The sequence below is a fragment of the Pseudochaenichthys georgianus genome, chromosome 15, assembly GCF_902827115.2.
Source record: "Pseudochaenichthys georgianus chromosome 15, fPseGeo1.2, whole genome shotgun sequence".
In the NCBI taxonomy this organism is placed as follows: Eukaryota; Metazoa; Chordata; class Actinopteri; order Perciformes; family Channichthyidae; genus Pseudochaenichthys; species Pseudochaenichthys georgianus.
Genome location: NC_047517.1, coordinates 32,469,795 through 32,492,440, shown reverse-complemented (window position 1 = coordinate 32,492,440; position 22,646 = coordinate 32,469,795). Strand labels below are relative to the sequence as shown.

At 41.9% G+C, this 22,646-nt stretch overlaps 2 protein-coding genes and 1 long non-coding RNA gene across 4 annotated transcripts; 2 read left to right on the top strand and 1 right to left on the bottom strand.

Moving 5' to 3' along the window:
- Window positions 1-4: 4 nt before the first annotated feature.
- On the bottom strand, window positions 5-11,831 carry abcg5 (ATP-binding cassette, sub-family G (WHITE), member 5). The gene is made up of 14 exons (XM_034101298.2): window positions 11,635-11,831; window positions 11,150-11,271; window positions 10,645-10,781; window positions 8,996-9,094; window positions 7,832-7,964; window positions 6,170-6,309; window positions 5,807-5,936; window positions 5,472-5,685; window positions 4,961-5,166; window positions 2,378-2,516; window positions 2,101-2,174; window positions 1,709-1,820; window positions 1,438-1,550; window positions 5-1,222 (listed from the first exon to the last, which is right to left on the bottom strand). Exons 1-14 carry the CDS (start codon window positions 11,808-11,810, stop codon window positions 1,035-1,037), a joined length of 1,983 nt encoding a protein of 660 aa, XP_033957189.1. The 5' UTR covers window positions 11,811-11,831; the 3' UTR covers window positions 5-1,034.
- On the top strand, window positions 10,764-11,723 carry LOC139435199 (uncharacterized). Its single transcript, XR_011644475.1, has 3 exons — window positions 10,764-10,847; window positions 11,142-11,242; window positions 11,647-11,723. It is a non-coding gene; the product is annotated as an uncharacterized lncRNA (long non-coding RNA).
- abcg8 (ATP-binding cassette, sub-family G (WHITE), member 8) lies at window positions 11,749-22,104 on the top strand. Of its 2 annotated transcripts, XM_034101297.1 has the most exons (14): window positions 11,749-11,832; window positions 12,129-12,363; window positions 13,364-13,465; window positions 13,628-13,775; window positions 14,114-14,352; window positions 14,828-14,960; window positions 15,388-15,657; window positions 16,474-16,633; window positions 16,720-16,821; window positions 17,290-17,489; window positions 18,452-18,528; window positions 19,855-20,122; window positions 20,573-20,700; window positions 21,161-22,104. In XM_034101297.1, the coding sequence occupies exons 2-14, from the start codon at window positions 12,319-12,321 to the stop codon at window positions 21,296-21,298; spliced, it is 2,010 nt and encodes a 669-aa protein (XP_033957188.1). In that variant the 5' UTR covers window positions 11,749-11,832; window positions 12,129-12,318; the 3' UTR covers window positions 21,299-22,104. The 2 variants fall into 2 exon arrangements, with proteins under 2 accessions (XP_033957188.1, XP_033957187.1); XM_034101296.1 differs by lacking the exon at window positions 11,749-11,832 and having other exon boundaries at window positions 11,844-12,363.
- The last annotated feature ends 542 nt before the right edge of the window (window positions 22,105-22,646 follow it).

The window sequence follows — 22,646 nt, the reverse complement described above, 5'->3', positions numbered from 1 at the left end:
GTCACTTCTTATTCATTATACATTACAATCACAATATTTAAAAAAGTAATGCACTCAATATTCAATATAGTGCTTGGAACATGAATCAAACTGGTGATTTGAAGTTAAATAAATCTCTATTCTGTAACTTTTATATAAAAATAATGATTTTTAAATATTTGCAGATATTGTTATTTAAACTGTACACAAGCTTAGGTTGAATCGGTCGGTCTGTCTCAGTTGTTGTTTGAGCCCAATCAGAGTTAAAGCAGCATGGATGAATAGTTATATTTATTACAGGGACCTCTCAGTTATTTAGCATCAAGTCGTATCAATTGGCTTAAAGGTGCGGTATGTCATTTATTTCAGAAACACTTGTTGTTATATTCCATGGAATGCTCTTAACATCCTGATAGCAATGAATATATGAAATCCTTTGACAATAAATACATTAAAAAATGTCATCTGTGGAAGCCGTGGTGCTGTAAAAAGCACGACCAATCATCTGAACCGGCCCGGCTAAAATAACTGGATGGCCTACCTGCCTGTCAGCCTTCCATCTGTGCACAAACTTATCTCGTGCCCTCATTGGTCATGTGCGCGTTCGTGTGTGTTGGAGGAGGGGCTCTGTGAGGAAGTCTGAAGGAAGTAGCAGATTTTTTCCGATTGTGTACTTTCAAATTCTAGCGCACTCGAGCTGGTTTCTCCAAACTGACATACCCCACCTTTAATGTCAATAGCTGCATCCCAGGTTACACAGATACGTCCTGTTGTACTGTGCACACTGCAATGGGATTGTGATGGGATAAGTTCTTTGTACTTGCATCACTGCTCTGACATATTTAATATTATTCTATAAAACAAAGGAACATGCCTTGATTGATTGTTGGTGAAAAGGAAGCACACACAAGTGACACACTTCAGTACTCCTCATCTGTTTGGACTACATCATAATGTAAATCTTTTTTCTTAATCTATTTTACATCTTCAAAAGCAAACTCAGTTTATCTTCATGTTTCAACCGAAGATTCTCCCTCAAAAGTGTGTCTGTGGTTTTAATGACGGATCAGCTTGTCTCTGATCTTGAAGCTGATGACGCCCAGCAGCAGGAGAGCGGGGAGGAAGGAGTAGAGGAGAACAAAGTCTAGTGTGTATCTGGACAGAGCGCCAGGGTAGCCCTCATCAATGATCTGACTGCCCTGAGTGATCATACAGGCGCCAGGCAGCAACGGCTTGGAAGCATCTGCAACAACACACCAGATAGAAAGTTAACAATATGTCGGGTTTTAAACATAAAAACAGTTCTAAAACAGCTCAAGTAAGACTCCTAATAGTCATGCATGGACACATCATTGTCTGTGAGCTGTAAGCACATCTTGTAAATAGCTACTGTGCATTGTTCTAGTTTCATTCTCAGCGTAGGTGAACACAGGACGGCGCCATGGTGAAACGACTTACTGCATGTGAAGTCGAGTCCGTAAAACTCAGTGACTATGAGCAGCTCACAGCTGTACTTCTGGAAGGTCAGGTAGCTGAGCCACTGGAAGACCACCGGCATCTGGAGGGTGCTCCTTTTGGAGGCAGAGGAGAGGGAGGGTTACCCGTAGCATGTGGAAGTTGGTAGCGGCATCTATAATACCATCTTATACAATGAAAACCTAAAGAAAAGCCCTTCTTAAAAGTCTAAAATATGAGCTGCTTTAGGTCAGTATGTATTCTAATGTTTTACCTTAGGAAGCCAGATCCCACCATGATCCCTGCGATATTGAGCAGAGCCACTCCAGAGTTGACCATGTTAGGGTTTTGGACCACTCCTAATAGCACCACAGTCAGAAGCTCACCTGAAGATAAAACAAAAACGTAATTAATATATACTAAAAGTTATAAACAGGCGAAATATGACATTCAACAACCTCCGACATACTTATAGGTTTGACACTATACTCGTGTGGGCACAGAACATCTAAACAACAACATGAAGACAGTTTTACGATGTTTGGAAAAGGATCGTGGAGCAGATTCTAGCATGATTTTGTAATCCTTTACTTTACAAAAAGAATATGGCTAAATGTGTGCTTGGGAGCCGTTAAAGAATGATAGTTGTTCTTCTTATCAGCTCACCTATAATATGTGGCACCAGGACTACAGCAGAATAACACAGGAAGCGCAAGGTGTCAGGGTGCATCCCCACCGTCCTGAAAGGAGAGGGGACAAGCGTAGCAGGAGGGAGAAAAGAAGAGTTAGTCCGAGGAGGGATCGGCTAGGCTGGGAATGTTTAAGTAACAATTGTAGATCCTTTAAAGCCTTGAGGAAAGTTTAATGTGCAAGTAGGATCCTTTAAACTAAATCACACAATGTATGATGCTCCATGGCCAACACACACGTATGTACTACCCACCAGTAAAGGAAGGAGGTGAAGATGAAAACACTCAGAATGCTGAAGGGCAGGATGTGGAAGATGTACGCCAAGAACATTTGCCATTTACTGTACAGACCATCCTGACTCTCCTGATCACTGATGGCTCGCAACGCGGGGACTGAAAAGAGGATTAAACTATTAGTACCTAAAGCCCATGAAGCTCTCAAAATGGATCATATTCAATACAAATAAAACTTCACATTTGCTTCTAAGGTGTACGTTGTTGTTAGAGTTAATTGAGGAAAGACTACAGGGAAGTCGATTTGAATTGTACTTACTTAACTATCACATTCAGGATTAGAATGTATACTTAAAGTACTAACATTTGACAGATGATATTGTTATTAACAACATTCAAAACCCAACTCAAAACCCACCTGTTCAAACTGGCATTTTCTTTATAATCTGTACCCTGTGTCCTTTCGTGTCCTTTTGTAGTCAATTTCCTGTTGTTTGTCTTGTCTTACCCTGGCTGATACTTCACTAAATCCACTGTTTTAATTTGTAAGGTAAAATTGTAAATGTAAATCTGTAACCCTGTAAGGTGTCCTTGGGTGTTATGAAAGGCGCCCCCCAAAATAAATGTATTATTATTATTATTGTGAAATCTTGAATTTAAAAAGAGAGGCATCATTAAAACAAATAAAGCTTTATTTGTTATACCTCATCACGAAGACCAAAGGTGATCCAGTTCAAAGGTTACTGAATGTCCTTGACATCTAGTCTTGTTCCAGATCGATCAGACCATAATTCAGACTTGCAAGTTAGTCCGACAACTCGTTAAACCTCAAGGTCAGTGTGATACACCTCCCCCTCATCTCTACCTCCGGCTGTTTCAGTTCTTAGGAAGAGCTTTTAATGACCTCTTACTTTAAAGTGATACTTCTGTTCAGCCCAGTGTGTTATCATATCTCTGATCCTCAGTATCAGGCAGAGCACTTAAACTCAGCTGATAAGGGAGCAAGACATTGAACAGATAATCACAACAAATACCCAATATCCTTCACTGGTTATTGTATTTTTTAATATACACCTTAAGTGTGGAATTAATGTTCAGACAGATTTGAATTAAGCCTGTAATTAAGCCTAATCAGTTTAATATTTACCTAACCCCTTTAATTTAACGAATACTACTAATTGGGAAAAACATATTGTTTCTTGGCTGTGAAACTCTTAAAGGTGGGTAGGTAAATTTGAGAAACCGACTCGAGATCGCTAGAATTTGAAAATACACAACCGGAGAAAATCTGCCACTTCCTTATAGAGCCCCTCCTCCAACACATACGAACGCATGAGTGCATGAGATAAGTTTGTGCCCCGATGGAAGGCTGACAGGCAGGTAGGCTATAGTTGTACTTTTTACAGTATTACGGCTTCTACAGATGAATTTTTTTTATGGATTTTTTGTCAAAGCACTTAAGATATTCATTGCTATCGGGATGTTAAGAGCATTCCATGGACTATAACAAAAAGTGTATCTCGAGCCGGTTTCTGAAACTTACCTACCCCCACCTTTAAATTGCAACTATGACAAAATACATTATAATGAATTTAAAACACCCTAACAACAGGTCTGTATTCATCTGTCATCTCTGTGTCGATACAGTAATAGTGTGTGAACGTTTATCTGCATTGAGGTTACTACAGGTCACAGCAGCTGCTTTAAATACTAACCATTAACCCTTTCAACACAAAGAGACACGATCACATGTAAAGACAGATAACATACTGTAGATACTGTTGTATAGGTCTGTATGTGGAAGGCACTTGGATTCATTGAGTTTAAATAGAGGAAAGGTCAACGTCCCTCTGAAGGTAACCCATACATAACAGCTTAACTAACTGTGGACATTTCTACAGCAAATAACAAATGTAACATGTATAAATGAAATGCAAATACTCCTGACATAAAACGATGCAAATAGACATGTTTTGTTTGCACAGATTAAGACACATTTCTGATCAAATCAAACTGCAGTTCTAATCTGGTGTACTAATGCTGTAATTAAATCATCCCACTACATGTGTTACTTTGACCTACGAGAGACACTGGTGGGAAATAAAGTCTCGGCAAACGCCAAGCTAGACATAATATATTTCTGCTGAAGGGATCAAAAATAGTGCAGAGCCCTTTCACCAACCAAACAAGAGATAAGCGAGCTTACACAGCTGAGATAAAGACGTTTCGAACATGCTGTTTGATAAAGATAATACATCTCTTTTAATCACGTAATATGCTTGCACTTTTGAATTGCCCTGAAGTCATCGTATTATCATGTTAACATGTGTACGGCGATATATGCAGGCACCCTGTCTTTTGCTTTGGATATTCCAGTAAGTCCAACAATGTTAGTTATTTAATATTAAGACTCAGAACTGAGACGAATGGTGGTGTCATACAGGTACAGTTGCTTCATAGTATGTACACTATCTGAGAGTTGCTTGATATCTAAAGGGTGCAAACGTTTCACTTTCAGTTCAAATGCCTGGAAAAATCATAAACGTGGATTAAAGTGAATGTTATCCTTCGATGTACAGGTGTGTGGTGTTCTTGGGACTCACAGAGAGCTACAGCATTCAGCATGCCGGTGTAAGGTGAAGCTCCAATGCTCTGATAGATGATGCCGATGCGGTCCTGCACTGCTCCCTTACTGACGTCCAGGTCTAGATGCATCACGAAGAAGGCCACGAAGAGACCGTAGATCAGGTTCTGGGACAGACGCATCAGGACGCCCATCCTGTCTCTGGACAGGTTTCTTAGTGTCCGCCTGCACGCAGAACACACATGTAAACACACATACTATACCTGTTGCCAGATGCACAATCATACGGCAACAGACACAACACAAGGCGATGAGACACAGGTGGCAAACAGGAACAAGTTATGAAGACAGAAGGAACTACCTTTAACTTGCAACACGATAAATAGAAATGATTAACAGGAAATGCTGGTTTTTGTACAAGAATGATAAAGATGCAAGAGTGTACGTAGGAATCTAAATCTAAATGTCTGTAGTAGGCAGTAATCAGCTGTTTTGTTTTGGATATCTACGGTAGGGGCTGAGGCTCTGACCTGAACAGAACTGCCAGTTTGGCTGCACCGCTGGGGGACTCTTTGCTCTTGTAGGGGATGGCAGGCTTGTGCACCCACTGCAGGCTCTGCTCCAGTTTTCCCAGCATGCACTGGTAGATGGGAGACCTCTGATAGGACGAGGTGATCTCGTGCATGCGACTGAAAGTGGCTTCTTCCCTCTCACTGCTGCGTGTGTCCACTGAGGTGAAGTCAACTGTTTGAAATGACACACATATGAATGTTTGAATGTTCATGCTACACATACACGTGTTTGTTTTGTATGCAAAAGGTGTACATGTTTTTGTATGAGTAACACATGTAATAGCACGAGGTACCATAGATGTCAAAAGGGTTGCAGTACTCTGGACACTCATATCCACACTGGCTGAAGAAGTCCACCATCTCCTCTGGCTGCCCACAGAACACCAGCTCCCCCCGACTCATTATAGCTATCCTGCTGAACACCTGTGACACACACACACACACACACACACACACACACACACACACACACACACACACACACACACACACACACACACACACACACACGCACACACACACACACACACGCACACGCACGCACACACACGCACACACACACACACACACACACACACACACAGAGTTGTATACGTTGAAAAACAAATCTGATAAGAAAGTTTCACTCTTTTACTTCAGCTTCTCTCTGAACTCACCCTGAAGAGCTCGGAGCGTGGTTGGTGGATGGTTACTATGACGATACGGTTCCTCCTGGCAAGCTCGGCCAGCAGCTCCACGATCTGATTGGCCGTCATGCTGTCCAGGCCGGTGGTCGGCTCATCCAATAGGATCACCCCTGCAATAACACCAAGCCACTGACATCACCAGCCTCACGCAGGTGTGTCTCACATCGAAACACAAGCAGCACAATAACTTTTTCTTGGAAACTTTCAAATGTACGTCACATTAAGTGGCACAGGCAGGACCCTCAACGGGGCCAACTTCACTTGTGAAGATAAGTGAGTTCTCTTTTTTTCTTTTTTAGTTAATTACTCTAATTAGGACAATTAAAAGATTGCCTCGTTGCATTATGAAAGCAGGGTGGAATTAGCAGATGCTTTAATTGTGAGATTAATTCATTTCCTGGTTGATTGGAAAGGCAGCGAATGGGAACCTCTCATTACTTTGTGTGCGGCTTTGCGTGTGTGCGTGTGTGTGTGTGTGTGTGTGTGTGTGTGTGTGTGTGTGTGTGTGTGTGTGTGTGTGTGTGTGTGTGTGTGTGTGTGTGTGTGTGTGTGTGTGTCCATGGCCAGTCTAATCCTGAATGAGGACTGAGACCCTTCAACCTCCCTGGAGGACTGCATGACTGATAAACTACACCTGGGATGAGCCCAAGCACACACACACACACACACACACACACACACACACACACACACACACACACACACACACACACACACACACACACACACACACACACACACACACACACACACACACACACACACACACACACACACACACACACACACACACACACACACAGTTGGGTCTCTGCTCATTGCCTTCCTTGTGTGATAACCCGCTCTTTCATTACTCTTCTCCATCTCTCCCTCTGTCCTTTCCTTATTCCTCTCTTTCTCAGATCCCTTTGTGTTTAAGACTCCTTCTGGAAGTCTCTGGGGAGAGAGATATCTTCTGCTGAATTTCTTCTGTTTCAGACACAGAGCACAATCCGATTGCTTTCATAAGTATCTCCAGCAGCATTTGCATAAAGTATAATTTGTTGTATAGGTCTAATACTGGATGGGATATCAGGAGAAAGAGACCATCTCTGAACGACGGTCTTTGAAGTATGGGCGACACTGAGTGTTGAGTTATTTCCAGTATTTTACACACACATTTGACATAATTTGTTATTCTAAGTACTCAGATGGTAAGGTATTTATGCTGCTGAAACTTCTGTGAGTGAAAGTTTAAGAAAAGTAGAAGCATTGCATAATTTAAAACATAATGTTTAAGAGAGGGGTACATATATTTGTTGAATGATATTTGCTGACACTTCAGGTTCAACGGTCTAGATCTCTAGTGTTAATGCAATAACTTACTAATCTCCTTACTGTGCTGAATATTAGGGACATCTTTCTGATATTCTGTCGCAGCCCCTTTTGTATAATAATCCCCAAACAATGTCTCAAACCTTCAAATAAATCCCCTCTAACACTTTAGTTTATCTACTTCCCATCTCCTCATTTATTTCAGTAAAGCTTTAAGACTCTAAGGGATAGTAGCTTTCACCTTCGCAGCTAAAGGGCCCTTTGGAAGTTCCTGATTCTCAGATAACACGTATATTTCCCAGCTGCAGAGATACTCACTGGGGTCCTGAAGAAGCTGGCTGGCGATGGAGACCCTCCTCCTCTCGCCCCCAGAGATCCCTGGGAAAACCCGACCTCCGATGACACTGTGGGACACGTGACTCAGACTCAGCTCGGCCATCACCGCCGACACCTACACAGACCGGAGGTCAAAGGTCAGGGGACAAGGGCCTGGATCAGGGGTGTCCAAACTACGGCCCGGGGGCCAAATGGGGGCCGCGGGACATTTTGAATCGGCCCTCAGCAAATTCAAAAAGTATAATGGAATACGGCCCACAAATGAATCTTTAGCTTTTCTTGTATTGTACTAATTAAATATATATCTCTAAACATATATTACACAGTAGTGTCCATGTGTTTATAAGCCCAATTTACAATCAATTCAGTCAATTACATTTGAAAATATGTAAGTCGATAAGAAAAAAGCCCAATAACTTCTATACATAACAAACTTGAAATATACCCTTCCTATTCCCTCTTCTGATAATCCTGTTGTAAGGGTTGAGCTGCTTACAAGTGAAATGAAACTCTCTGGAGAGCTGTGATGTAGGCTGTTTATTAGATGCTAGCTCTAATCATTATGAATACTTTCTGCTTATTACTGCCCTATGAAATGGTTCTGCGTGAAGGACAGGGCATAAGGGAATATGGAATATAGGAAATAAGAGGAAGTAATTCCTTTTCATTTCTAAGTTAAAAAATGATGAGCAGAATATCAGCATTATACCGGCTGCACCAGTGAAAGTGTTCATGACTAGCTGAAGAAAATACACATTGGTACAATGCACAGTAAATCTTTAGGGGTTCAAATGAATATCTAACTCATCCGACTCGAAGAAATGTTAACAAATAATCCTGAGGTGTGCATACCTACGTAACTGTCTTTTACCATAACACTGGCCTCAGCTGTATTTGTCTTGTATAGCCAACTACACATCAGAATATCACAATGCAGTTAGGACAATGCCATGATAAATAACAAGACTAAATTAACATCTTTACATTTGGGTCAGTTATTCGGCTATTTGCTGACATCCTGAAGAACACTGGGAAGGATTCTTGGAATAAAACTTGTCTCCTTTTTGTATTTGTTCTAGCCTGCTGAAAGGCCACGTTCCAGCTGAGGAAAAGTGATAGAGTGCAGAAGAGGCTCTTGAAAGTCACCTTCTTCTTGATGGCTGCGGACGAGAGTTTCCGCAGGGCCAGCTGAGCGGTGTAGGTCAGAGTCTCCTCCACTGTCAGATAACTCAACAAGTTATCACTCTGGAGAGGGAAGAGGGAAGAGAGAGTACAAAAGAAAGTAGGTGATGCAGTCTACCGATTTCATGGATGTTTCTTACTTATGGAGGATAAGTAATAATGTCCACCATGAAGAACATATCTGTCTTCCTCTTGTGTGTACTCTAGTATTCAAACTACAATGTATCTTGAAACATATTGAGGGGAAATGGCATAACATCTCCTTTAAACGTCCTGCAGCACATCTTTACATTCATATAGGACACATACAGCAGTATACTTGATATATTTTACATTACATTACATGTCATTTGTTAGATGCTTTTATCCAAAGCGACTTAACATACTCAATACTCAATACTGTGGACAATCCCCACAGGGTGAAGTGTCTTGCCCAGGGACACAACGACATGCTGACTGCAGTGGGGTTTGAACTTGGTTCCCCCTGATTCTAAGTCCAGCACTCTATCCACTGAGCCACAGCCGCCCGTTCATATGTTCATATATTCCAACTGGAACACACACACACACTCGTGCGCACACACACACACACACACACACACACACACACACACACACACACACACACACACACACACACACACACACACACACACACACACACACACACACACACACACACACACACACACACACACACACACACACACACACATATACTGTACACACATTGCTTGAACCCGCTGCCTTCCTCAATTAACACGTGGCGCCTCCCAGTCCCACTCCTCCATCTGAATGACTTTAATATCAGGAGCTCATATCACCTCCTCATCTACAGCTTAGCAGGGGAAGTTAATGACGAGGCTTAGAGGGCAGGGGGGGGGTGCTATCAGCCAGAAGAAGGAGATGATTTGAAAGGAAGCAAGGCCGGTTTTAAGACTGTTTTTAATTCAGGCTTTGGATACACTTGAGCACCTCTCATTGAGAGATTAAGTGTATGAGGAGGCCAGCGAGGGCCTGCAGTTAATTTCATCCAGAGGCCAGGGCAACCTTTCCAGGAGTTTTTAGCAAATGAGACACGTTCATTGACTTTGTGGTGGTTAGCAACAAGCAACTTTAACACAAGCAAACTTTCTGCATGCAGCCGCTCACATTTAATACTTTTGGACCAGGGCTCCTTAACGTTTCTCCGGCCAAAGACCCCTTAGCTAAAGAGCAATGGAGCAGGGACCCCCTATTCCATATGAATAAACTGCATATTAAACAAAAGTACCATGTAGGGTGATCTAAAGTGCCATGTATAAACAAACCTTTTTATGGAGCATACAATACGAAGCAGACTATCATCAATGTTGTGTTGGTTATTATTTTTAATATATGTGTCAGTTACAATTAGTTAGTTACTCTGACGACCCCCTCTCAAACCAATTATTTATCAAAAGTTTATCAAAATGTGCATGTGATTTAGTGCTTTTTCAATTTGTATTTATTTATTTGATTCAGTCTTGTTAGGCCGCGCTGAAGGCCCAGTTTGAACCATCTAGAAGAATATAATGAGTTACTGTGGTCAGATATAACTGATAGTCTCTGTTTATACTGGAGGTCTGTGTTACCTGCAGCACATAGGAGAAGCAGTCCTGATACTCCTCTCTCTTCAGGTTCATGCCGTTAACGAAGACCTCCCCCGTCAGCGTGCCACAGTTTCCAATCCTCCCTGAGACCGCATCCAGCAGTGTGGTCTTTCCTGAGCCTGGACAGGACAATATGCACCAACACATGCACATGGATACAGGAACATATAGTCTTCAAAGACAGGGTACATCTTGTCACATTTAATAACATGTTGGAAGGGGGAACAGAAGGAACACATGAATGCATGTTAGTTGCATCGGGGCATTTCCCCAAATAGATAGCTGCCACCAAATTGCCTGTTAAACCTCCTTTAGCATAACATCATTAATTATTTAGATGAAGTCCATGTATAACACCTAAATAACTCAGATCCATTCCCTTTAAAAATGATATTACTGTATGTCTAAAAAAAAAACGGATTTATTTAATGTGTTGATTATTTGTTGAGTGATAGCTCTGCTGTTTGGTGTTCCTTTAGGTGCGAACCTGAATTTCCCAGAATGCCCATGATCTGCCCGCTCTCTACGTGAAAGGAGACGTCATTGAGGATCTGACGAGTCCATCGCTTCCTGTAGGAGGGCAAGTCCCACCATGGACCCAAACGCTCACTGGAACACACACACACACACACACACACACACACACACACACACACACACACACACACACACACACACACACACACACACACACACACACACACACACACACACACACACACACACACACCACACACACACACAGACCCAGAGACATTTACACCAAAAGTTTTTTTTTAACAATTCCCAGATCAGAATAAACATCCTCTCTGTGATTTTTGATTTGAAAGAATATAGAATGTATCAAGAAGCTTATACATTATATGTATTGTCTGCTATTTCATTATAAAATGTGGGTAAGACCTCAAAGGTTTATTTACACGTCATTGATCCTCAGAGTGTGGTTGTGTCTCTCAGTCATGCCCTTGTTACCTGACAGTGTAGGAGACCTTGCTGACACTGAGGCAGCAGGAGGGCTCTGACGGCTCCTCTCCCCTCCACACGTCCCTCTTCCCCTCCGACACAGACCTGAAGGACCCTCCGACTTCGGTCCCGCTCTCCGGCTCCACCGGCTCCATTGAATAAAATGTGTTCATGTCTCCGGCCATTCTTCCACTCCAAACATCAACCGTAAGTGGAGTCAGCCTCAGATCAGTTTGCACATATCCACAGGCTCTAAACTTCAGGTTTCTCGCAGACTGCACTCGGTCCCTGTACGGATCAGCAGTGCGAGTCTCTGCGGGACCATAAACACACAGCCTTATCTCTGAGAACTTTGATCTGGAGTTGTATAAAGCAGACCAACAAAAACACATGCTGAGTGGACTGGCTGGCTGTCCTCAATGTGTCACTGTGGCCAGAATAGCTATGTGACGGGACAGAGCAGAGGAACAACTCTGTGACATGAGCGTGGACGTTTCTTTTAGGAAAGGGCCTGTGAGCTGAGACCAGAGGAGGTCTTCAGCTGGACTGGAGGCGAATCGTCTGACAGAGAGGAGAAGAAGAACAGAGGAGAAGCAAAGGGAGAAACCCAAAGAGAGGAAAAGAGGCGAATTGAACTGAAGAAGTAATTGGGGGGTGTTGACCCCTCCACCCTACAAGTCAACTTGCATCATCATGGACGCAGACATCGGCCCAAATCAGGCCAACAGCTCCTCGCAGGTCAGTCATCGTAACAATGTATTGATTTTAGGTTCCTCTGATTATATACGTTGGTTACTTCAAGTCATATCGAAACCTTCTTTCCACTATCACAAAACACAGCTACTGTCTTTGGCTGATGCATAGCTGCTGCTTTTATGAATCAAACCTAAAGTGGCTGAATCAGTTTGCAATGTGGGTCCAACAGAGTCCAGATGTATTTATAATCCCCTCAACAAATGACTTCAATTTGGAAAAATGTTAAGTGGTAATTTAGTTGATATGGTTAAAAAGTTGGATACCAAAGTAATTCATATTTTGTCTATGAATTACACAATATTTTAATATATGTCAATGTACCTTTGTCCATAATATATATATATCAATGTTTTTAAGTTTACAAATTGAATGTGCAGCTTCACATATTCTGGTTCTAGTTTTTCCCACAGTGCAATACTGACAAAGTGTTGCTAACAGCTAACCTGTGTGCGTATCAGCTATTTGTCTAAACAATAAGTTGCTGCCTTGTGTAAAAGCATTCAGTCTCTTTTATTAATGATGTCTGAATTACGTTAAAACAAATCTGTAGTTTAATGTTCTAATTGAAGAGGTCGGACAACGTAGTGTGGGCATTTCTTTTACTGGAGACATTTAAAGGTTACATTTGGCAGGTTTCCAAAAGGACTCTGTACCAACAAAGGTCACACACACACACACACACACACACACACACACACACACACACACACACACACACACACACACACACACACACACACACACACTTGCTCATGCAAATCATTGGTAAAGTGAAGTGTAAGATGTGCAGTCCATGTTCTCAGTTGTGTAATTGTAAGCATGAGGAAGACACTTTCGTTAATAAGTATTCAATCATTTGGCAAAGACTTGTATGGCTTTAATGATCTTCATTTCCATCATATTGCAGTTTGTCCTTCTGAACTGATATGGATACACGTATACAATGTGAATTGAGTCATTGCGTCATTTATTTTTTCCACAGCATCAAGACAAAGAGTTATTCTCGTCTGATGAGGACAGCAGCCTCTACTTCACCTACAGCGGGGGGTGCAATGAGCTGGAGGTCAACAACCTGCAGTATGAGGTAACCGAGGGCAACCGCTCTGCTCTCACACACAGTACTGTGCTGTATATGTGCCTGTTATATGTGCTCATAGGTGTGTGTGTGTGTGTGTGTGTGTGTGTGTGTGTGTGTGTGTGTGTGTGTGTGTGTGTGTGTGTGTGTGTGTGTGTGTGTGTGTGTCAGGTGGACACGGCAGCTCAGATTCCCTGGTACGAGAGGTTATCAGAGTTCAAGTTGCCGTGGGAGATGAAAGGAGACAAGCAGACAGCCATAAACAAGCTGAGCCTGAGGGTCCGCAGCGGGCAGATGTTAGCCATCATTGGCAGCTCAGGTGACAAATATACACACACACACGCACGCACGCACGCACACACACACACACACACACACACACACACACACACACACACACACACACACACACATACTTGGCTTTTAAGTACTTAGATGCAATGGCCTTCTTGGATAACGATCATTGATCTGCAGTGGACTACAGGAAACAACTAAAACTCTCTACGTTCTTTTAGACTAGATGCATGAAGTATAAAGAAATAAAGAAAAAGCTCAGCGCGTCTACAGACTTATAAATACATCTAAAAATAATGTGTACTTTTTTCACAATTTGACTTGTTTTTGCCTCATTTGAGCTTTGTACTCTTCTTCTTCCAGGTTGTGGTAAAACCTCCCTGCTGGACATCATAACGTGTCGTGATGAGGGCGGGAAAATGACGTCCGGTCAGGTTCTGATTAACGGGAAGCCCAACACTCCCCAGCTGGTGAAGAAGAGCATCGCTCACGTTCGGCAGGATGACCGCCTTCTTCCTCACCTCACCGTCCGCGAAACTCTCGCCTTCGTTGCCAAACTGAGGCTCCCCACCCACTTCACCGAGGCTCAGAGGGACCAGAGGGTGAGGTTGAACCAGATACACACCTTAGTCACCAGAGAATTCACTATAAGCATTTGGAGTAACCTACCACACTAAAATAAGGATTAAGAAAAAGTATTACACTTAAACACAATGACACACTTCACTCACTCTGTTCTCAATGTCAACAAACTCAATGCAAACCAATGGGCAAGAATTATAATACAAAATTACCTAAAAATGTAAAGTGAAATCATAACAATGCCATTCCAGTAAGGCTTCAGTCGATGTACATAGTAAGAGGATAATAATAAATACATTTGTGAATTAATGTGACTCTTTTGCCCCCACTTACTTATTCTCCCCATTTTGCACAATTTGGAGTCTTAAGTACTGATTTCTTATTTTCTTTTAAAAGATCATAATGTTTCCTCCAAATGTTTGGACTAGCTGCCGATCATTTTTTCTTCAAATACATTTTTGCTGTAATACTAAACCATACGTTACACTGACTCAGGTGGATGATGTCATCGCAGAGCTGCGGCTGCGACAGTGCGCTCACACCAGGGTGGGAAACGACTATGTGAGGGGGGTCTCTGGAGGGGAGAGGAGGAGAGTCAGTATAGCTGTTCAACTTCTCTGGAACCCCGGTGAGAGAAACAACGGAAAAACTCTTGATTTCTTTAACTTTTGCAATGAACTATTTTCTGTACGTTATTATGATTTTGCTTGTAATGTATTTGTAATTGTAAGCACTAAATCTTGGTCCTTATGTTGGCTCAATTGTATACACCTCAACCTGGTTCTCCTTTAGGAAAGACAATATATTTTATTGTTTACTATTTTATTTCTATTTCTGAAATATATTGGACTGTTTATTTCTGTGTCTTAGTTTCTCTTATGTACATTGCCTTGTGTTTTTATGCTGCGGCAACGCAAACATTCAATAAAAGTATCTATCCATCCATCTATCATCTATCTATTAATAATAACTCTTCAGACCTGATAAACGACGCCAATTGTTGACAAAGATGTATGTCATTAGATGGATTATTGAACTAGTGTTTTTATATGTAGGTATTCTGATCCTGGACGAGCCCACCTCAGGTCTGGACAGCTTCACGGCGCACAACCTGGTGTTCACCCTGTCCCGCCTGGCCCGGGGGAACCGCCTGGTGCTGCTGTCCGTCCACCAGCCGCGCTCCGACATCTTCCAGCTGTTCGACCTGGTGGTGCTGCTGTCGTCGGGATCAGCTGTTTACTGTGGCGCTGCCCGGGAGATGGTGCCGTACTTCACTGCCCTGGAATACCCCTGCCCACGATACTGCAACCCCTCTGACTTCTATGGTCAGTTGTGTGTGTGTGTGTGTGGTGTGTGTGTGTGTGTGTGTGTGTGTGTGGTCTGTGTGTGTGTGTGTGTGTGTGTGTGGTGTGTGTGTGTGTGTGTGTGTGTGTGTGTGTGTTGTGGGTGTGTGTGTGTGGTGTTGTGTGTGTGTGTGTGTGTGTGTGTGTGTGTGTGTGGAGGAAGCTATTAATACAGCATAATGCTTCTTTAGATCGCCAAACTATCTCTTAAAGGTCACCTATTATGCAGAATCCACTTTTCACGTCTGTTATACATAACCACGTGTCCACTCTGTGTAAATACATTCTCAAAGTGTCAGGAAAAAAGATTCTCTCTTTTTGTCCTGATCCATTTATATAAAAACCTGATTTTGGCCACTTTATGATGTCATAACGATTTTTTTGGCTTGTGTCGCCATTAGCCAATCACCAACCAAGGTAACCCCCCCCCCCCCCCCTTATCACCTGAATCTCCTCTAGAGCACCATTGAGTTCTTTGTAACCAAATGTCTCTCAGAGGGGCGTGGGGAGGGGCTCCTTATTTTCATCTAAAGTAACAAGCAGAGAAAAACTTTGGAAACAGGGCGGAAACAGAGGGGATTATGGGTAATGCTGCCATGATCTGTTTGCTGTTCTGTATATATATGACTATGAGACCTGTCATATATTGATGAAACACAGTATAATAGGGGACCTTTACACTTGTAATTTGGCCCACACTCAGTGCCAGCTTAGACAACTTTTGCTCAAACACATGAAACACTGATGTTCTTTTGACAAGCCTAATGTTGTTGTTGTTGTTGTGCTCGTTATGTCCAGTTGATCTGATCAGTATCGACCGGCGCAGCCCCGAGCGAGAGGCCGAGGGTTTGGAGCGCTCCACGGTTCTGGCGGAGCGTTTCATGGATAAGGTCCGAGACACCGAGGATCACATGTGGAAATCAGACGGCGCCAACACAACACCCACACAAACTAAAAGGTTTATTCACGTTTGCCATCATACTTTCACGTATATTCCCCATCCTTTCTCTCGTTTCCACTGAATGTATCTTGTCCTGTCTGCAGCCCTCAGCAGCTGAGCAAAGAAAACGGAGAGGAAGTTATCACCATCGCTAAACAAAAGAAAAGACTGCCTGGCCGGCTTCACCAATTTACCATCCTCATCAGGTCAGACCAACTCTCACGGATGTGTCTTACCTCCACACGCCTGACACCACCTGACACGTTAAAAGTGTGTTCATTTGTACAGATTTGAAAGGAATACTCTTCACACAAACTGAACTTGTGTGTATCGATTACTCATCAAGTCTTAACTTGCTTTCCTCCGCAGTGAACAGAGATGAATTAAAGTGAATGGGGGCAGCTTTAAACTAATAAAAAGTATATCAAAACATCTGTCTCCCTCACACATCTCGTACATCATAACCACTTCAACATAAACGCTTGCAGAGTCTTTTGAAAAGTAATGTTTTAGCATAAGGGGTGGTTTGTTGAGTTGTGTGATATTTAAAGGAATCTGCTCTGACTCAGCAGGTAAACTGTGCACTCAGCTGTTATGTTCCAAAGATGTCCCTCACAACACGTTCTAATCAGTTTTTTGTGTTCACTGCCCTCCTCTCGTGTCTCCCCCCTCAGGCGTCACATGTACAATGACTACAGAGACCTAGTCACCCTATTGGTCCACGGCTTCGAGGCGCTGCTCATGTCCCTGCTGGTCGGGTGTCTGTACTACGGGGCGGGAGAGGAGCGTCTCTCCATCCAGGACACGGTGGCCCTGCTCTACATGATCGGAGCGCTCACCCCATTCGCTGTGGTGCTGGACGTCATCGCCAAATGTGAGTATTTAAAAAATCAGTCTGCAAATTAGTCTATTAAGAATAGCTGAATCAAAACAGTGTTAGACTTTTGAAAATAGCAAATGTCATATATTTTAATGTCTACAAAGAAACAAATAGCACACAACACAAATAAATGTTTCCATATTAAGTTAAGTGTTGAGTTGTGATCGCTGGATCTGCATTCTTGGAACATAATTGACCAAAGTACTTCGAGTCAACGGAGGAAAGCCGGTAAAAGAAACACCGGGCGTTCAGAGTTTCAAGTTTCAAGGTGAGGCAGTGAAGATAAGTTGGCAGAGGAATACAAGTTTTCAAGATTTGTTGAAGATAGAGAAAAACGTTGTGTCTGTTTGACACATCAGATTGACACCGTGTTCCTCACTTATATTATGATTAATCACAACGGCTACAGAGCCAACAGCCAATCAAAAATGAGTTCAAGTTAGGTCAAGGTTGTCAAGTGACATCGAAAGCTATAAAATGAAATGAAGTTCACTGTAGCACAAAGAGGAATAGTGTTATACTGCCCACATATCATACTGAGACCTAATACATATAGAAAACCTTTTAACCCACACTATATCCTAATAAGAATATGACATTCATGTACAGTAGCTGGAGAGCCTCTAACTCTAAAGCAAGTCGATAGAAAACGTCTTTTATATGAAGGTTCAGTAAGAGGTTGGGGCCAGACATAGACGGCTGTATGTTGATCAAATCTTAAGAGAAGCAGAAAACGGGCTAGCTGCTGCGTTGTGAACTATTGCAGGTGGGAGAGAGACTTTTGGTTGATGCTATGAGGAAGTGGAGTTAGAAGAGTCAAGTCTAGAGAAAATAAGTACTTGAATAGCTTGTTCCAGGTCAGGGTGTGAGAGCATTGTTTTGTACTGTCTCTCAGGAAGCCTTCAGCCAGAGGTCATAGCGTGCTCCTCCTCAGACTCACTTCCTGTTCCCTGCAGGTCACTCAGAGAGGGCCATGCTGTACCACGAGCTGGAGGACGGCATGTACTCCGTCACCTCCTACTTCTTTGCCAAGGTAAACCAGGGGGGTAACTGAGTAGATGTACTCGAGTACTGTACTGAAGAACACATTCAAGGCCCTAGTATATCATCACTACTTGAGTATTTATCTGTATTGCTACTTTGTACTTCTACCCCACTACAAATCAGAGTTAAATGGTGTACTTTTACTCCACAAAATGTATTTAATACCTTTAGTTACTTTGCACAATTGGATTAATGATGTGAAATATAACCACCACTTAAATCAGACTTTAGTTCCACCTGGAGTAAATTCAAAGTCATTCAAACTAGCTGCACCTTTAGCAGCTTTGATACAAGCATCAATAATGATATATATTATTCTGAAATGGACCGATCTGCAGAATGAGTACTTTAATTTTGGTACTTTAAGTATATTTTGATGCTAATTATTTTGATTGTATGACTTTTACTTGTAACTGAGAATTCCTACACTCTAGTACTTGTACTTATACTTAAGTACAAGATCTGAGTACTCTCCCCCCTCAGATGTCCAGTAGGGGTCAGTCTTGCTCTACACAGGAGCCTCACTGCAGTGTAAAGTCCAGTACTGTAATGAGGAGTAGAAAGCATGCAAACACACCAGTTGTTTCATGTTTCCTGTAGATATTTAATTTGTCTTTTTACTGCACTTTTAGTGTACAGTTTTACTATTATGCTGCTGTGTTTGTTGTATTTTATTTGTATTCTAATTCTGGCACAACGATTTCATTCCTAAATAAAGTCCTATCTTATCTCATCTTGTCTTGTCATGAACAATGTAATAGATTAATAATAGATTTATTTTGTAAGCACTTTTACAGGTGCTCAAAATCGCTTTACAGAGAAAAAGAACAACAAATAAATATCGTTAAAGTCACATTAAAATCAAGCAATACAAAAACAATCACACATTAAAAGCCAGATTGAAGAGGCAAGTTTATTTATATAGCACCTTTCAGCACACGGCAATTGCTTTATAAATTAAAATAAAAGACATTTAAGAATAAATACAGCAAAACACATTATAAAATGGCATTTCAAAACAGGCATTAAAATAAACACAACAGGTATAGAATACACGAACAAAAGCCATACTGCAGTGTGGATATACACAGCTCACTGAAATGCAGCGACAAAAAGTTACGGTTTTTAGTCTGGATTTAAAAGTATTAAGAGTTGGTGAGTTTTTGTGAGTTTTTTGGTGCAGTCTCTGATGGGTTGTGAGTTCCTGAGGGAGGGGGCAGCGACGGAGAAGGCTCTGTCCCCCCAAGTTCGGTGCTTGACAATGTGTGTGTTTTGATGTCTTAACTGTATATCTGAAGGTGTGTGTGTCCCTCAGGTGCTGGGGGAGCTGCCGGAGCACTGTGTGTTCACGCTGGTGTACGGCCTGCCCATCTATTGGCTGGCCGGGCTGAACACAGAGCCGGAGCGCTTCCTGCTCAACTTCCTGCTGGTGTGGCTGATGGTGTACTGCAGCCGCGCCATGGCTCTGTTCGTGGCCGCCGCGCTGCCCACCCTGCAGACCTCCTCCTTCGCAGGGAACTCCTTCTTCACCATCTTCTACCTGACCGGAGGCTTCGTCATCAGCATGGAGAACATGTGGCAGGGTGAGGAGATGGAGTCACTGTCACTTAGTTGTTGTTACATTTTTTTAACTTCATTTTCAGGTCATACATATAAGCTCAGTTTATTAGTTTTATTACCCATTTCCAGACATGTACATGGACACAGATAACATCGATGCACAAAGATGAATGCAGTAAAAGAGAGATAGGCCTAGTATAAATATACTATATATTTGATATAAGATATGTATTATTATTATTATAAATAAAAATAAAAGGTAATATATATTAGTAATATTAAAAACAAAGTACAATGAATATTAGAAAGAAGTTGAAATGTTAAATATATATATGATAAATAAATACATGAAAGTAAATGAATTAATAAGTAGATAATTAAATGAAGGATTATTATTCCTAGTTTGAAATGTGTGAGTATAAAGAGCTGCATTGAAAACAGAAATGATGAAATAAATACCCCCCCCCCCCCAGTGGCCTCGTGGGTCTCCCACACCTCCTTCATGCGTTGGGGGTTCGACGGGCTGCTGCAGGTTCAGTTCAGAGGCAACATGTACCCCGTCTCCATCAAGAACTTCACCTTCAATGTGGACGGCATACACGTGAGTCAGAAACACGCACGCACACACACACACACACACACACACACACACACACACGCACACACACACACTAAATATGTCATAACAATGTCATAATAATATCAATAGTATTTAAAGTCATAAAAAGGTCAAAGTATGTTAAAAAAAGTCCTAGAATAGTATGCAGTTACACACTAATAGTACACAAAAGTCAAAAAAGTATTGTGTATGAAAGAAATTGTAATAGCATTGTATGTAAATATAAAATCAGTGTTTTATTAAATAAAAGTCATAGAAAAGTATGCCATAAATAATGTCATAGAAATGTCAAAGTAAGGCATAACAAGTCACAAGAAAAGTGTTTTATCTGTCGTTATAAATATATGTATTAGGCAATAACTGTACATGTGTAAATGAACACAGCTATAAAACCAAAGCACTGCACATGGGCAGTCTTCTCATCAGTGTCTCTGTGTGCCAGGTGGTGGAGGCCATGCACATGAACCAGTACCCTCTGTACGCCTGCTACCTGGTGCTGCTGGCCGTCTGCCTGGTCTTCATGGCGCTCTACTACGTGTCCCTGAAGTTCATCAAACAGAAGTCCAGTCAGGACTGGTGAACACATCAGGACCAGACGCCGTTTCAAATCAAATGTCTCTTTAAGAAGTGTTTTGTTCTGCAGGAGTGGAGGGAAGTCATTTAGGTTCTTGTTCGACTGGTTCGACATTTTATCAGACATTTGCTTAATTTAAGGGTAAATATATGAGTATGTTTTGAATTCCCCTTTTCTCAATAATCTCAACATCAGAAACTCCTGCACTTGTTTGAATATCAAAAACACATGAAATGACTTCCCAGACACCTCAGTGATCCTTAAAGTCACCCTTCTTAGTGTATAAAAGTGAAGCTATTTCTCAAATGTGTGACTACTAGTCAAAACAATCAACACATTTTCAAAGTTTAAGTATGGGAATGATTGGTTGTGCTAGATTTCTTCTCGCTGCAGTACTGCTGTCTGCTGCTGGGTGGCAGCAGAGCATTGCACTAACAGTTTAAAAGATGAAGTGATTTTCTTTCCCTCCCTCTCTTCTCCGTCTTGGCCGATGATTAGAGCGCCACTTTGGCAGATATCCATCTGCAGCTTTTGCTTGTTCCATTTTCAATCTTCTTTTTTCCTACAGCTTTATCTTTTTTTGTATATGTAAGGTTATCAAGCTTAACAATGTGTGTGCCAGTATAGGCGCACAGAAAAAAAAGCCGTAGAGATTTAGTAAATCACACTCAGAAATAAAAGAGCTTGTACTTGTGTCCTCAAAGATTGAAGATTATGTAAACTGTGTTTTTGCACTGGTGCGAAAGCCTGATAAATATGTGACTGACGGGGTTCAAGTCCAAATGAGTAAACTATTAAATCAAATGCCTCCAGTCCAGCGTGTTTATTTCTGTCTTCAATCCCTCTGCCATCCTTTGACCTGGTCTCTCAGTTTGCACTCATTTAAAGCCGTGCGGTTTCACAACAATAAATGGTATCAGTGATTATGTTCACTATACGGTTATAATCAGGGTGTATGCAGGAGTCCTGAAGTCAAATGTAATGCCTTTCAAGACCTTTTTTAAAGACCCTTTCCATACATTTTAAGACCTCATCGCCACTTCGAGTTTTAACCGGTTACCTTGGCGACACACTTTACCTCACATTTACTATACACAGTATTGATTGTCCTTCCTCCTTATCTTCCAACCATTTGGACGCAAACTTGCATTTCCCCATAACGATGTTGTTTAACAACCGGCGTTAACGGACCTTCGCGCGCTATCGAGCAGTGAGCGCGCGATGTCCTGTTCAGATGACGTCAAACCCAACAGGATGCCATCAATAAGCTACACAGAATCACACGACACACCTACGCCATGATTACATTCAGGCAGACTGTAGAACACAACCTCTTTGGACCATTTATATACTT

Coding starts and splice junctions, on each gene's coding strand:
- abcg8 (XM_034101297.1), top strand. CDS start 12,319: ATGGACGCAGACATCGGCCCAAATCAGGCCAACAGCTCCTCGCAG. Junction 13,776..14,113: donor AGCCATCATTGGCAGCTCAG/GTGACAAATATA, acceptor TTCTTCTTCCAG/GTTGTGGTAAAACCTCCCTG. Junction 18,529..19,854: donor CCTCCTACTTCTTTGCCAAG/GTAAACCAGGGG, acceptor TGTGTCCCTCAG/GTGCTGGGGGAGCTGCCGGA.
- abcg5 (XM_034101298.2), bottom strand. CDS start 11,810: ATGGCCGGAGACATGAACACATTTTATTCAATGGAGCCGGTGGAGCCG. Junction 5,937..6,169: donor CACGCTCCGAGCTCTTCAGG/GTGAGTTCAGAG, acceptor TGTGTGTCACAG/GTGTTCAGCAGGATAGCTAT. Junction 2,517..4,960: donor GCTGAATGCTGTAGCTCTCT/GTGAGTCCCAAG, acceptor TCCTCTTTTCAG/TCCCCGCGTTGCGAGCCATC.